At 44.1% G+C, this 16,967-nt stretch overlaps 1 protein-coding gene across 1 annotated transcript in view; it reads right to left on the minus strand.

Annotated features, from left to right (window-relative positions):
- The window catches only part of calcrla (calcitonin receptor-like a), a 65,675-nt gene that overhangs the window by 22,258 nt on the left and 26,450 nt on the right, over positions 1-16,967 (minus strand). Inside the window, exon 2 of the mRNA XM_083776501.1 lies at positions 1,175-1,282. Within this exon, the coding sequence (XP_083632627.1) occupies positions 1,175-1,237 (63 nt within the window). The 5' untranslated portion in view covers positions 1,238-1,282. The remainder of the gene's footprint in view (positions 1-1,174; positions 1,283-16,967) is intronic.

Here is a 16,967-nt window from a genome sequence, read left to right on the forward strand (position 1 = left end):
AAAGCTCTCTGCTGTCTGTCTGGGTACGACTGCTGCTCTGAGTCCTAGAGCTCTCTGTCTGGGTACGACTGCTGCTCTGAGTCCCTATAGAGCCATTTTCAACATGGTGTCCCCATGTCATTATACAGAAGAAATTGTCAAAATATGTTAGAAATATGCTGTACGATGAAGTATATATATGTCTTAAGTGGTTAAAACAACATCTGGACCACTGATATAAGCTATATGTGCTTATAAGTACTCACAGGAAAACTTGTGCCTGCACCCCATTTTGACCCTGTATTCTTACTGTAAGCCCCCCAGGGGGCTATTAAAACAGGATGGATCCCATATCCTTATTTAGACCACAGGAAGGGGAGTTGAAGCTACGCAGACATCCATTAAATTCATTTGAGCTTCATGGAAAATGTGACCTCTGTACAGAGAAAAGGCCAACCAGATGTGTCCAGTTGAACCGGCGAATTCTCTGTTATGGAACTCTTCCCTCTAACCAGTAAAAGCAACCATAACAGCCATTCTCTGCTCGCCGACTACGGAAACTAAAATTGTGAAATATGATTCTACACACTGGACCAGCAGAACAACACGTCTAAGCACCGTTTCCCAAACAAATGGGTCGGGATCCATTTTTATGGGTCCCTTCCCTTTATTTATTTTTTGTGTCCTACATTTAACAGTACTACCACCGGCCTACTTGGGAACGATGCAACTTGGGAACCTAATAATACCTGTTGTCAACCTGTCATAGCACCCGTTTTAACTATCTGTCTGTTAGGTTAAGTAATCAATTGGCAGGTATGGGGTTGCTATCATACTATAAATGCGCCACGTCTATATGTGTGTCTGCATGTGTGGCAGAGATGGGCAAAATACATTGAAAATGTATTTTGATACAAAATACAAATACTGGGTCAAAAAATGTATCTAAATACAAAATACAAAATACATCTTCCATCCCAGCGAAATACAAATTACAAAATACAAAAAAGTATTTCAAATACGTATTTGAAATACATGTATTTCAAATACTGCCCATCTCTGTGTGGTCTGTGGTGTGTGTACGGTTGTAATGCACGTAACTCGAGGACCATTTGCAGGTAGAACATAGCATGATAATGGATATGATAAATGTGATTTCAATGACATATCCACCACTGTTCACCACTGGGCCTACCTCCGCTGGAGTGCACAGCAGCATAAAGGCAGTCATCCACATCCTCCACCCAGGAGCATCCATCTTCCTCTTGGGCACGGCTGCTCAGTGATTGGCCCGGCGATGGATCTGGAAAAGGAGAGAGTGCAGCAAATGATGCACCTGCATATCTATCACCCAAGGGGATGTGTGCTCTGCAGCACCTAGTACTGTATCATCGCTCCCACGTAGAACACCTAATGACCTGTTATGCCTGCCCTGAAGGATGCACAATCCCTCACCCCTGGTATTGTGTTTAATCAAGCATGAAAGCTAGTATTGTGTTTAACTGAGCATATGGAAGCTGTTGTTTGCCATAACAGTCACATGCCATCATCAGCATATATGTCTCTAGGCAACTGCAGCCTGTCATGGTCATCCGTCGGTCTCTATGCACTGTAGCTAAGACACTTTTCCTATTCACTAGTTGTCCATGGTTCATTACTCTGTCTCTGTCTATGCTCTATAAATATATATGTATGGAATCCAATCAGCCGTAGCGACTCAGAGGACTTTTAATCCAGGGGTTGAATGTTTTTCCGAGACCTGCATGCCTCATGCCTGCAAGGCTATAGGATCTGATAGAGTCGGGGGATTAGAGGTTGGAATTTGCCTGGTGCCGTAGAAAAACAAAAAGAATAATGTTCATTGTCCTGTCCGTTTGTGCACTCACAATTACATTAATTGCATTACATATTTTAGTGTGTAATGCATTAACCCATTCTGAACGGGAACCCATTTTGGTGTCAGCATCATGTCATGCTTTAGCTATTGAAAAATAGCAGATCTACAAGCTCATATCGCGCCACCGAGTGGCGCGATACGAGCTTGTAGGTCTGCTATTTTTGAAAAATCGAAGACACTTTTAGAATCTGATCTCAGGTCAGAATGGGTTAATAATGAAACTGTCAGGATGTAATAGACATTTTTAGAATCTGATCTCAGGTCAGAATGGGTTAAGATGCATGCTATACAACAGTTCCAACCTCAGTAAGGTGCAATACTTGCACCTTACTGTAGTTATCTTACTCTTGTAACCTAGCAACAGCAACCGACACACACACATACACACACACACACACACACACACACACACACACACACACACACACACACACACACACACACACACACACACACACACACACACACACACACACACACACACACACACACACACACACACACACACACACACACACATTTTTAATCATAAATATTAATAATGCAACTTGTTATTTCAATAATACACTTAAAGCCGTGGTATATGATATTTGTGCTGTAGTGCGCACCAGTGCAAATATCTTAGGTTATTGCACCCCCTCTCATGTAGTTGCTTACCATAGTCACATAGAGATTTACGTGCATATAACATGCATATAATGATAATGACATTGATATTAAAACATTATTTAAAAACAATTACAGGGTCAATTTGTTCGGTAATACCTTGAAAATGTGTTTTCATATTGATACCAATTAATACGAATTTGATTATTTGATTAATCGAAAAAGCAATGAGTAGGATAATTGCTAATAATCAACAGTTGCAGCCCTAACATTTGCTTTGTTTGCCAGTGCCAAAATAACCTACAGATGTGCCGTTTGAGAACTTCACATGTCTGCCATTGGTAAGTCAGTCTGTAGATTGTCAGTGCATTGTCAGAACATAACCTCATCATGAGAAACTAAAGGGGGGCAGTTGCAAAGGTGTTGGCATACTGTATGTTTTTGGGGACCGCATATGGAGCATTGGTCTGACATGCGTCCGCATATCGGACATGTGCTGCTCCCGTGCTTGCGGTTATGGTTAGGTTAGAGTTTGAGGTGGGTTGTCCTTTGTCGGACCAATGACTAGTCTGAACTATACGTACTGCACCCCTATCTACTCTTTTCTATTCAGATTCCTTGAGTAGATAGAGTTCCTCTGCTGGACACTTCTTTTCAGTAGCAAAGCAGTAGAATTGGCAAGGTTAACCCATTCTGACCTGAGATCAGATTAAAAAAATGTCTATTACATCCTGACAGTTTCATTATTAACCCATTCTGACCTGAGATCAGATTAAAAAAATGTCAGTCGTTCTTCGATTTTTCAAAAATAGCAGACCTACAAGCTCATAGCGCGCCACTCGGTGGCGCGCTATGAGCTTGTAGATCTGCTATTTTTCAATAGCTAAAGCATAATATGATGCCAACACCAAAATGGGTGCCCGTTCAGAATGGGTTAATCAGTGAATAAAACCTGCAGGGAAAACATGCATTTTCAGAAAACCTTCAGGAATGCTGGAGGAATTTGAAGACCAACAGCTACTGTACATATAAAAGTAGACATCAACTATAGTCCGTCACTGAGACTGAGCCATTCTAACCAAGTTCAGTACAGAACCAATGCGCTCTCGAGTCTCCGGTCTTCTAGGCCCATTCATCCCATTCAGCTATTATTAACCCAGTTAAGTTTTGTTTTTGTTCCTTTCCTAAGATCATTTTGCTGCTGCTCTGATGCACAACTGATTTATTTCTGATCGTGATCCGTCCTAAAATCTTACGGCTAGGTGTGCTGTCATGCTCATTTCAGCACGGCTGCATGGAGAGTAGGGGTGTCAAAAAAAATTCGAATTAGAATCGCGATTCCCGTTATGAACGATTCAAAATCGATTCATAATTTCCAAAAATCGATTTTTTAATTATTATTATTATTATTATTATTATTTTTTTAGATTTTATTTCTGGTTAGTTATAGGAGTTTTCACTACATGGTGTTTATAATATGAAATGTAAGCTCACCCTAACCCTCACCCTTACAGTAAACATCATGTCTTCAGTCATTTTCAAGTTAATCACTTCAGTTGGCTGGAGTAGATTGTGATGAAATCCTATGTATTGAATCAAGAATCATTTTGAATAGAGAATAGTTTCGAATCTGGAAAAAAAAATATCGAATATCGAATCGTGATCCCAAGAATCGGAATCGAATCGAATCGTGGGACACCCAAAGATTCACAGCCCTAATGGAGAGCCTATTTCAACCAATTGCTTGGTCAGAACAATACCTGTGGTTGGGAACCCATGTTCTAGGGATTACACTGCCATTACACAGGGGAGAGGAGGTCAGGTGGGAGGCAGCTTTACTGAAACTGGGATTGTAAAACATTACAGCCATGTGCAAATTGAAAACAGCCTGGAACAGCCATGGACAGACACACATACGTAGCTCCTTAATGAAGTGGTTGCACCACGTAAAAATATTTTAGGGCAGGGAAATGGTCCATTTCTCAAATTCTACTTTACTTGTGGGAACATCTTCCCTCAGCAACACACACACACACACACACACACACACACACACACACACACACACACACACACACACACACACACACACACACACACACACACACACACACACACACACACAGTTGGCGCGCCACACACTCTGCCAAATTCCCCGGCTGTTTCTGGCAAGGGTTGTTTTTCAGACATTTTACAAACTCAACGAGAGGATACATCTGGTCATATTACAACACAGACGATGTTCCCACGGATGTAACGTACGTGTTCCTTAAAACAAAAACATTTTAGTATATAGTAAATCATATTTACTGAAGCTTTGTTTTTGCAATAGCCATTATAGACAGCTGTGAGATTAAACGTGATGTCATTACAACATAGCTCTGCTAGTTAACCCATTCTGAACGGGAACCCATTTTGGTGTCAGCATCATGTTATGCTTTAGCTATTGAAAAATAGCAGATCTACAAGCTCGTAGCGCGCCACCGAGTGGCGCGATACAAGCTTGTAGGTCTGCTATTTTTTCAAAAATCTAAGAACGACTGACATTTTTAGAATCTGATCTCAGGTCAGAATGGGTTAATCAGACCAGTGTGTGTCCAGTGGAAACCTCGTATGAATCTGATCTCAGGTCAGAATGTGTTAAAAAATCCACAGCACGCCACTCGCCACGTCCCTCTGCACTGTAGCAATTATTACACCTGCGCTGCGATGTCTAGCACAGTCATTGGATGCTCGAACAGCATCAATCAACCAATCAGATCAACTGGAGGCAAGTCTACACTCACTGACCCACACACAACACAGACACCAAGAGATACCATGAGTCTACACTCACTGACCCACACACAACACAGACACCAAGAGATACCATGAGTCTACACTCACTGACCCACACACAACACAGACACCAAGAGATACCATGAGTCTACACTCACTGACCCACACACAACACAGACACCAAGAGATACCATGAGTCTACACTCACTGACCCACACAACACAGACACCAAGAGATACCATGAGTCTACACTCACTGACCCACACACAACACAGACACCAAGAGATACCATGAGTCTACACTCACTGACCCACACAACACAGACACCAAGAGATACCATGAGTCTACACTCACTGACCCACACAACACAGACACTAAGAGATACCATGAGTCTACACTCACTGACCCACACACAACACAGACACCAAGAGATACCATGAGTCTACACTCACTGACCCACACACAACACAGACACCAAGAGATACCAAGTCTACACTCACTGACCCACACACAACACAGACACCAAGAGATACCATGAGTCTACACTCACTGACCCACACACAACACAGACACCAAGAGATACCATGAGTCTACACTCACTGACCCACACACAGCACAGACACCAAGAGATACCATGAGTCTACACTCACTGACCCACACACAGCACAGACACCAAGAGATACCATGAGTCTACACTCACTGACCCACACACAACACAGACACCAAGAGATACCATGAGTCTACACTCACTGACCCACACACAACACAGACACCAAGAGATACCATGAGTCTACACTCACTGACCCACACACAACACAGACACCAAGAGATACCATGAGTCTACACTCACTGACCCACACAACACAGACACCAAGAGATACCATGAGTCTACACTCACTGACCCACACAACACAGACACCAAGAGATACCATGAGTCTACACTCACTGACCCACACACAACACAGACACCAAGAGATACCATGAGTCTACACTCACTGACCCACACACAACACAGACACCAAGAGATACCATGAGTCTACACTCACTGACCCACACAACACAGACACCAAGAGATACCATGAGTCTACACTCACTGACCCACATACAACACAGACACCAAGAGATACCATGAGTCTACACTCACTGACCCACACACAACACAGACACTAAGAGATACCATGAGTCTACACTCACTGACCCACATACAACACAGACACCAAGAGATACCATGAGTCTACACTCACTGACCCACACACAACACAGACACCAAGAGATACCATGAGTCTACACTCACTGACCCACACACAACACAGACACCAAGAGATACCATGAGTCTACACTCACTGACCCACACACAACACAGACACCAAGAGATACCATGAGTCTACACTCACTGACCCACACAACACAGACACCAAGAGATACCATGAGTCTACACTCACTGACCCACACACAACACAGACACCAAGAGATACCATGAGTCTACACTCACTGACCCACACACAACACAGACACCAAGAGATACCATGAGTCTACACTCACTGACCCACACAACACAGACACCAAGAGATACCATGAGTCTACACTCACTGACCCACACAACACAGACACCAAGAGATACCATGAGTCTACACTCACTGACCCACACACAACACAGACACCAAGAGATACCATGAGTCTACACTCACTGACCCACACACAACACAGACACCAAGAGATACCATGAGTCTACACTCACTGACCCACACACAACACAGACACCAAGAGATACCATGAGTCTACACTCACTGACCCACACACAACACAGACACCAAGAGATACCATGAGTCTACACTCACTGACCCACACACAACACAGACACCAAGAGATACCAAGTCTACACTCACTGACCCACACACAACACAGACACTAAGAGATACCATGAGTCTACACTCACTGACCCACACAACACAGACACCAAGAGATACCATGAGTCTACACTCACTGACCCACACACAACACAGACACCAAGAGATACCATGAGTCTACACTCACTGACCCACACAACACAGACACCAAGAGATACCATGAGTCTACACTCACTGACCCACACAACACAGACACCAAGAGATACCATGAGTCTACACTCACTGACCCACACACAACACAGACACCAAGAGATACCAAGTCTACACTCACTGACCCACACACAACACAGACACCAAGAGATACCATGAGTCTACACTCACTGACCCACACACAACACAGACACCAAGAGATACCATGAGTCTACACTCACTGACCCACACACAACACAGACACCAAGAGATACCATGAGTCTACACTCACTGACCCACACACAACACAGACACCAAGAGATACCATGAGTCTACACTCACTGACCCACACAACACAGACACCAAGAGATACCATGAGTCTACACTCACTGACCCACACAACACAGACACCAAGAGATACCATGAGTCTACACTCACTGACCCACACACAACACAGACACCAAGAGATACCAAGTCTACACTCACTGACCCACACACAACACAGACACCAAGAGATACCATGAGTCTACACTCACTGACCCACACACAACACAGACACCAAGAGATACCATGAGTCTACACTCACTGACCCACACACAACACAGACACCAAGAGATACCATGAGTCTACACTCACTGACCCACACAACACAGACACCAAGAGATACCATGAGTCTACACTCACTGACCCACACACAACACAGACACCAAGAGATACCATGAGTCTACACTCACTGACCCACACAACACAGACACCAATAGATACCATGAGTCTACACTCACTGACCCACACAACACAGACACCAAGAGATACCATGAGTCTACACTCACTGACCCACACACAACACAGACACCAAGAGATACCATGAGTCTACACTCACTGACCCACACACAACACAGACACCAAGAGATACCATGAGTCTACACTCACTGACCCACACACAACACAGACACCAAGAGATACCATGAGTCTACACTCACTGACCCACACACAACACAGACACCAAGAGATACCATGAGTCTACACTCACTGACCCACACAACACAGACACCAAGAGATACCATGAGTCTACACTCACTGACCCACACACAACACAGACACCAAGAGATACCATGAGTCTACACTCACTGACCCACACACAACACAGACACCAAGAGATACCATGAGTCTACACTCACTGACCCACACACAACACAGACACCAAGAGATACCATGAGTCTACACTCACTGACCCACACAACACAGACACCAAGAGATACCAAGTCTACACTCACTGACCCACACAACACAGACACCAAGAGATACCATGAGTCTACACTCACTGACCCACACACAACACAGACACCAAGAGATACCATGAGTCTACACTCACTGACCCACACACAACACAGACACCAAGAGATACCAAGTCTACACTCACTGACCCACACACAACACAGACACCAAGAGATACCATGAGTCTACACTCACTGACCCACACACAACACAGACACCAAGAGATACCATGAGTCTACACTCACTGACCCACACACAACACAGACACCAAGAGATACCATGAGTCTACACCCACTGACCCACACAACACAGACACCAAGAGATACCATGAGTCTACACTCACTGACCCACACACAACACAGACACCAAGAGATACCATGAGTCTACACTCACTGACCCACACACAACACAGACACCAAGAGATACCATGAGTCTACACTCACTGACCCACACACAACACAGACACCAAGAGATACCATGAGTCTACACTCACTGACCCACACACAACACAGACACCAAGAGATACCATGAGTCTACACTCACTGACCCACACACAACACAGACACCAAGAGATACCATGAGTCTACACTCACTGACCCACACACAACACAGACACCAAGAGATACCATGAGTCTACACTCACTGACCCACACACAACACAGACACCAAGAGATACCATGAGTCTACACTCACTGACCCACACAACACAGACACCAAGAGATACCATGAGTCTACACTCACTGACCCACACACAACACAGACACCAAGAGATACCATGAGTCTACACTCACTGACCCACACACAACACAGACACCAAGAGATACCAAGTCTACACTCACTGACCCACACAACACAGACACCAAGAGATACCATGAGTCTACACTCACTGACCCACACACAACACAGACACCAAGAGATACCATGAGTCTACACTCACTGACCCACACACAACACAGACACCAAGAGATACCATGAGTCTACACTCACTGACCCACACAGCACAGACACCAAGAGATACCAAGTCTACACTCACTGACCCACACACAACACAGACACCAAGAGATACCAAGTCTACACTCACTGACCCACACACAACACAGACACCAAGAGATACCAAGTCTACACTCACTGACCCACACACAACACAGACACCAAGAGATACCATGAGTCTACACTCACTGACCCACACAACACAGACACCAAGAGATACCATGAGTCTACACTCACTGACCCACACACAACACAGACACCAAGAGATACCAAGTCTACACTCACTGACCCACACACAACACAGACACCAAGAGATACCAAGTCTACACTCACTGACCCACACACAACACAGACACCAAGAGATACCATGAGTCTACACTCACTGACCCACACAACACAGACACCAAGAGATACCATGAGTCTACACTCACTGACCCACACAACACAGACACCAAGAGATACCATGAGTCTACACTCACTGACCCACACACAACACAGACACCAAGAGATACCATGAGTCTACACTCACTGACCCACACACAACACAGACACCAAGAGATACCATGAGTCTACACTCACTGACCCACACACAACACAGACACCAAGAGATACCATGAGTCTACACTCACTGACCCACACACAACACAGACACCAAGAGATACCATGAGTCTACACTCACTGACCCACACACAACACAGACACCAAGAGATACCATGAGTCTACACTCACTGACCCACACACAACACAGACACCAAGATATACCATGAGTCTACACTCACTGACCCACACAACACAGACACCAAGAGATACCATGAGTCTACACTCACTGACCCACACACAACACAGACACCAAGAGATACCATGAGTCTACACTCACTGACCCACACACAGCACAGACACCAAGAGATACCATGAGTCTACACTCACTGACCCACACAACACAGACACTAAGAGATACCATGAGTCTACACTCACTGACCCACACAACACAGACACTAAGAGATACCATGAGTCTACACTCACTGACCCACACACAACACAGACACCAAGAGATACCATGAGTCTACACTCACTGACCCACACAACACAGACACTAAGAGATACCATGAGTCTACACTCACTGACCCACACAACACAGACACTAAGAGATACCATGAGTCTACACTCACTGACCCACACACAACACAGACACCAAGAGATACCATGAGTCTACACTCACTGACCCACACACAACACAGACACCAAGAGATACCATGAGTCTACACTCACTGACCCACACAACACAGACACTAAGAGATACCATGAGTCTACACTCACTGACCCACACACAACACAGACACCAAGAGATACCATGAGTCTACACTCACTGACCCACACACAACACAGACACCAAGAGATACCATGAGTCTACACTCACTGACCCACACACAACACAGACACCAAGAGATACCATGAGTCTACACTCACTGACCCACACAACACAGACACCAAGAGATACCATGAGTCTACACTCACTGACCCACACACAACACAGACACCAAGAGATACCATGAGTCTACACTCACTGACCCACACACAACACAGACACCAAGAGATACCATGAGTCTACACTCACTGACCCACACAACACAGACACTAAGAGATACCATGAGTCTACACTCACTGACCCACACACAACACAGACACCAAGAGATACCATGAGTCTACACTCACTGACCCACACACAACACAGACACCAAGAGATACCATGAGTCTACACTCACTGACCCACACACAACACAGACACCAAGAGATACCATGAGTCTACACTCACTGACCCACACAACACAGACACCAAGAGATACCATGAGTCTACACTCACTGACCCACACAACACAGACACCAAGAGATAGCATGAGTCTACACTCACTGACCCACACAACACAGACACCAAGAGATACCATGAGTCTACACTCACTGAGCCACACAACACAGACACCAAGAGATAGCATGAGTCTACACTCACTGACCCACACACAACACAGACACCAAGAGATACCACGTCTACACTCACTGACCCACACACAACACAGACACCAAGAGATACCACGTCTACACTCACTGACCCACACACAACACAGACACCAACACACACACACACACGCAAACACACACACACACACACACACACACACACACACACACACACACACACACACACACACACAACACAGACACCAAGAGATACCAAGTCAAACTGAATTTGAACTTTATACACTAATATTTTTTGTCTTGAAGCGAGCCACATTGTTTCTTTAGGGACAATATGTTCTAGTTATATTATTATTATTATTATTATTGTTGTTGTTTCAATGTGCTATTATAATGAACATATTGTGACATTTGTCCATTTCACCATTCCCTATAAACCCATGTACTTGCAATTGAAAGACCTGATTGTGATTGTGGCTGTAACGCTTTGAGCTTGTACCTCACCGCTGGTTTGGAGAATCGATAAAATCTGTACAGTAAAACAGAGCTTAATTCAAAAGCAAGTTAATACAGTATAGCCTACGTTGATATATGAACATACTCATAACAATAATCAAAAGGTTATCAATAATAATTGATAGGCTTCACAGCCCCATTGATCAATTTGACTTAAGTAGCCTACTGTAGGCCTCTTTACTCTTTGACTTTGAAAATTCACCCCAGCAAAATCGGCTAAAGCTAATGTGGCTACCGTCTTCAGATGCCTTAACCCTTTCTGACCTGAGATCAGATTCATACGAGGTTTCCACTGGACACACACTGGTCTGATTAACCCATTCTGACCTGAGATCAGATTCTAAAAAAATGTCAGTCGTTCTTCGATAATAAAAAAAAATAGCAGACCTACAAGCTCGTAGCGCGCCACTCGGTGGCGCGCTATGAGCTTGTGGATCTGCTGTTTTTCAATAGCTAAAGCATAACATGATGCCAACACCAAAATGGGTTCCCGTTCAGAATGGGTTAATATTATAACCGCAAGGTAGCGATGATTGAGTAATGAGCCACTAACATTGACGTTCAATTCAAACAGCTCAATCTGAGAAAAGATTCAGAGAAAAAAGTGTTTTAAGGGGGCAGGGGCATTCGAACAACATTTTACGGCGATTTCCTTTTTTATTATTTACTACTAGAGCGGTGCCAGTTGGCACTGGCCTACTTGGAACGATGCAAGTTGGAAGTGCATACCCCACCCATTTATTATGTCTATATATATATGTCCCTTTTATGCCAGAGTTCTTTGTCAGGCATGCCCAAATATGGAGTCTATGCAGATGTCAGAACATAATTGTGATGTCAGACAGGCCAGCTCCATATATGGAGTGGAGAGCCCGGTCCAGAACCCGGGCAGAGGCCTTTGTGCTGGTTTTGGACAACTGTCTATCCCAGGGGGGGGGGGGGGGCAACTGGCGGCCCGGGGGCCACATGCGGCCCCCACCTTCACTTAATGCGGCCCAGCAGGTTAATATCAGAATACTGATATAGTATTGATTTCAGCTGTTTACAATTCCAAAACTGCTTTAATTACTTCATGACTAGTATTAAATGACTAGTACTTAATGACTAGTATTAACATGTTATTGTCTTGTTGTGTCCAATGTAGTTATGTTAACAGTTCATAAAGTTAACATAACTATAACTAAATGTATTTGAAATTCAATAAAAAGGTTACTTTTCAGGATTCCAATTTAAAAAAATAGCAAAATAATTATTCAGGTTTTCAATTCAAATATAGCAAAAAAATAGCCGATCTACAAGCTCAAGTTTTGAGCTTGTAGATCGGCTATTTTTTTGCTACGACAGTAAATATGCACTGTGGCCCCCACTGGAGTGAGTGTGGAAATAGATTGGCCCTCGCCATCGTCAAAGTTGCCCACCCCTGGTCTATCCGACGGACTCCACAACGGGCACAACGGTGTGGAACGGGGGTGTCGAATGTTTCTAAAATGTGTCCACACACCTGCATGATGCTAGTGTTCTAAACATCGCGTATGCAATCACATGGACATCACTCTGTATAATATCATTACGGTTTTATTTAGTATCGCAGTACTTTCTACTTTTGGTACTTTAAGTACATTCTGACCTGAGATCAGATTCATACGAGGTTTCCACTGGACACACACACACTGGTCTGATTAACCCATTCTGACCTGAGATCAGATTCTAAAAAAATGTCAGTCGTTCTTCGATTCTTTTCAAAAATAGCAGACCTACAAGCTCGTATCGCGCCACTCGGTGGCGTGATATGAGCTTGTAGATCTGCTATTTTTCAATAGCTAAAGCATAACATGATGCTGACACCAAAATGGGTTCCCGTTCAGAATGGGTTAAGTACATTTACAACAGTTTCATGATACCAGTACTTCTACTCAAAGTACATTTGGAATTACGGACTTTTACTTGTAACAGACTATTTCTAAATTGCGTTATATTAACACACATTGACCTTGTCCACCCCTGACCGTGTGGGTGGTCCATCCAGTATCATCTGTAGTGCGTCAGAGCGGTCCACCAAAGTGGTTTAGTCACGGACACTTTGCACAAGAGTGCTCACGTCACACATCACCATGTCACATCTGAGAGCCGTCAAAAAGATGCAGGGGAAAGCAGCCTATACAGTATGCGGAACAGCTGTTGCGATCGCCTTCTCTTTATCAGCTCCCATTGTCCCTGCATAGTGCATATAGAAGCAGTGCTATGCTTGTAAACATCCCACGCAAGAGCCTCTTCATAGAAGCAGTGCTATGCTTGTAAACATCCCATCCACAAGACCTTCTTCCGTCACAGGATGTTTCGCACACCTTCCTTCTCAGGTTCCCCTCAGTGGCATTCAGATATCCATTGCCATGCTTGTAACATCATTCCGTGTGTGTGTGTGTGTGTGTGTGTGTGTGTGTGTGTGTGTGTGTGTGTGTGTGTGTGTGTGTGTGTGTGTGTGTGTGTGTGTGTGTGTCTGCTGTCAGGAAGAAACTTAAAAATGTTCATCTTATTTTTTTTATAGCAATGATACAGTTGGTGATAGGAGAGTAGTGATGAAAGATAGTGTCACCCAAAATGCAGAGGTGTTGATGGACTGTGTTGTTTATTTGCTACAGTTGTGTCCTGGTTACGTGTGCTGTGTGAAGTCCTGTTGATCTAGTATCATGTGGCAGTGTTTTCTGTGTACGGTGTTTGACTGTCAACAAACGGGCTGGACCACAGCCAGCAAACCTCTCACAACCACATAAATCCTATAGCCATAGCCTATTTTGGGGACAATCATTCGGTGAAAACAGCAGATCTACAAGCTCTCTATGCGACGCGTTGCAATGCGATGTGAGCTTGTATTGTCAGAGAGATGTTGTGTACAGGGAAATACTAGTGTGCTTAGTATAGAGCTACTGTAGGTCAACTAGGGTTTAAGTGATTTTGATTCTGTATGAAAAGCAACAGTAGACGGAAGCTAGATTTAAAAAAAAATGATTCTCCTTTTTAATTCTTAATTTTTAAACCCACGATTTTGTAACCCATTTTTGACCCCTGTGACAATTATCGAATGTGATCCTGGGCTCTACACACCCTCCGCCAACCTGGGGAGAGCAACGGACTTGAACTCATGCTTCCTTCATGCTTGAGTGTCCAAGTTGCTCCTTTACACCTGACAGGGGAGAGTTTCCCTGGTTGGACGTAGCGCGTGGAAGGAACAAGTTATTCCAACCAGTTCCGGACCTTTCCCCTCCATCAGGCGTCCCGGCTGGCCAGGGGGAGGCAGTTTAGTGACCAGGATTACTGCATGTTTTTTGTGAGGGTACCTACCCTAGGGGACACGGGGAGAACATGCAAACTCCACAGAGAAAGGATTCTCCTTTTCAAAAGTAAAATGACATATTTAATGCTTGATGCTTGGCTACAACTAAATACAAACAACATCTTGTCTCACGTATTCAGACAACTATTCCACAATCTCCAAAGTCTGGAACTACACCTCTCGAAAATATCATAAAGTTTTTCATATTTTTTCTTTCCATTTCGGCTAAGCAGCAAGCTATATTATTCTTAGACGATTACTATTTATATTAGGATAAATGTCCACGACTGTATAAGACAAAATGGTGGGGAGGAGTCTACACTTATCGCTTACTCATGATAGAGCTTCCGATGCTCCAGACTGTATGACGGAAGCATTTGAAAATTGTGAGAGGCAACAGTTTGACCTAACCCTCACAGAGAGGTGCTCTTCCTATTGAACTATGCATACACCTGGCAACCTAGACTAATTTAGGGGGGTAACGATATAGTAACTGTATCGAATTGAATAAATAAAAAATCGAAGTATATCGAAATGTAAACAGCAAATATCGTATTGTATCGTTTGACTTTGTATCACATCGTTTTAACCCATTCTGAACGGTCGGGAACCCATTTTGGTGTCAGCATCATGTCGTGCTTTACCTATTTAAAAATAGCAGATCTACAAGCTCATATCGCGCCACCGAGTGGCGCGATACGAGCTTGTAGGTCTGCTATTTTTGAAAAATCTAAGAACGACTGACATTTTTTTAATCTGATCTCAGGTCAGAATGGGTTAATCAGACCAGTGTGTGCCCAGTGGAAACCTCGTATGAATCTGATCTCAGGTCAGAATGGGTTAATCAGACCAGTGTGTGTCCAGTGGAAACCTCGTATGAATCTGATCTCAGGTCAGAATGGGTTAAAATGGAGATAATCTGTATCATGGTTGGACGAGCCTCAGGGCTGCTCCAATGGTGATAATCGTTGCAGTGGAACACCCTGGGCCCACCCTGGTATTTACAGTGTGCCCTAGACCCATAGACTGTAAAAAATATGGACAAAGCGTTCCCCGGGTCTAACATGAACGTAAAATGAAGCCTGTAATAATATGCTAATTCCTGATGTAAGTCGCCATCTTTGGTACCAGCTGGCCATTGGCTGGCTCCGTTTTGTATACCAGCTGGTCATTGGCTGCCCAGACAACGAGGCGGGACTTCCCCCCTTCTTCTCCGTTGGTTTTTATTTTGACTCGAGTGGGAGGGGAATCCCGATCATAGACTGTAATGGTAGCCACGCCCCTCAGAACATACGCGATGGTTTTTTTTCTTTATGGTCATTTTTTTAATTAATGGGACCATACTTTTCCAAAAAGAATATTATGACATTAGAAATGAGACTTTAAACTAGTGACTGGAAGAAGAAAGTATTCATGACCATGTTTATTAAGGTAATACAGTCTAGGTGAAGTTGGGCCAAAATACATGGGCCTCTATGGAGCTATGGGGCTTTTTGGGTCCAGTCCAGCGCCACAACAGGCCATTATATGAACTACCGATTTCAAATGAGGCTTCACGAAATATCTGGCTGACTGCCCCCCTGCCTAG

The sequence above is a fragment of the Protomyctophum parallelum genome (genome assembly GCF_964188405.1).
Source record: "Protomyctophum parallelum genome assembly, chromosome: 11".
Taxonomy (NCBI): domain Eukaryota; kingdom Metazoa; phylum Chordata; class Actinopteri; order Myctophiformes; family Myctophidae; genus Protomyctophum; species Protomyctophum parallelum.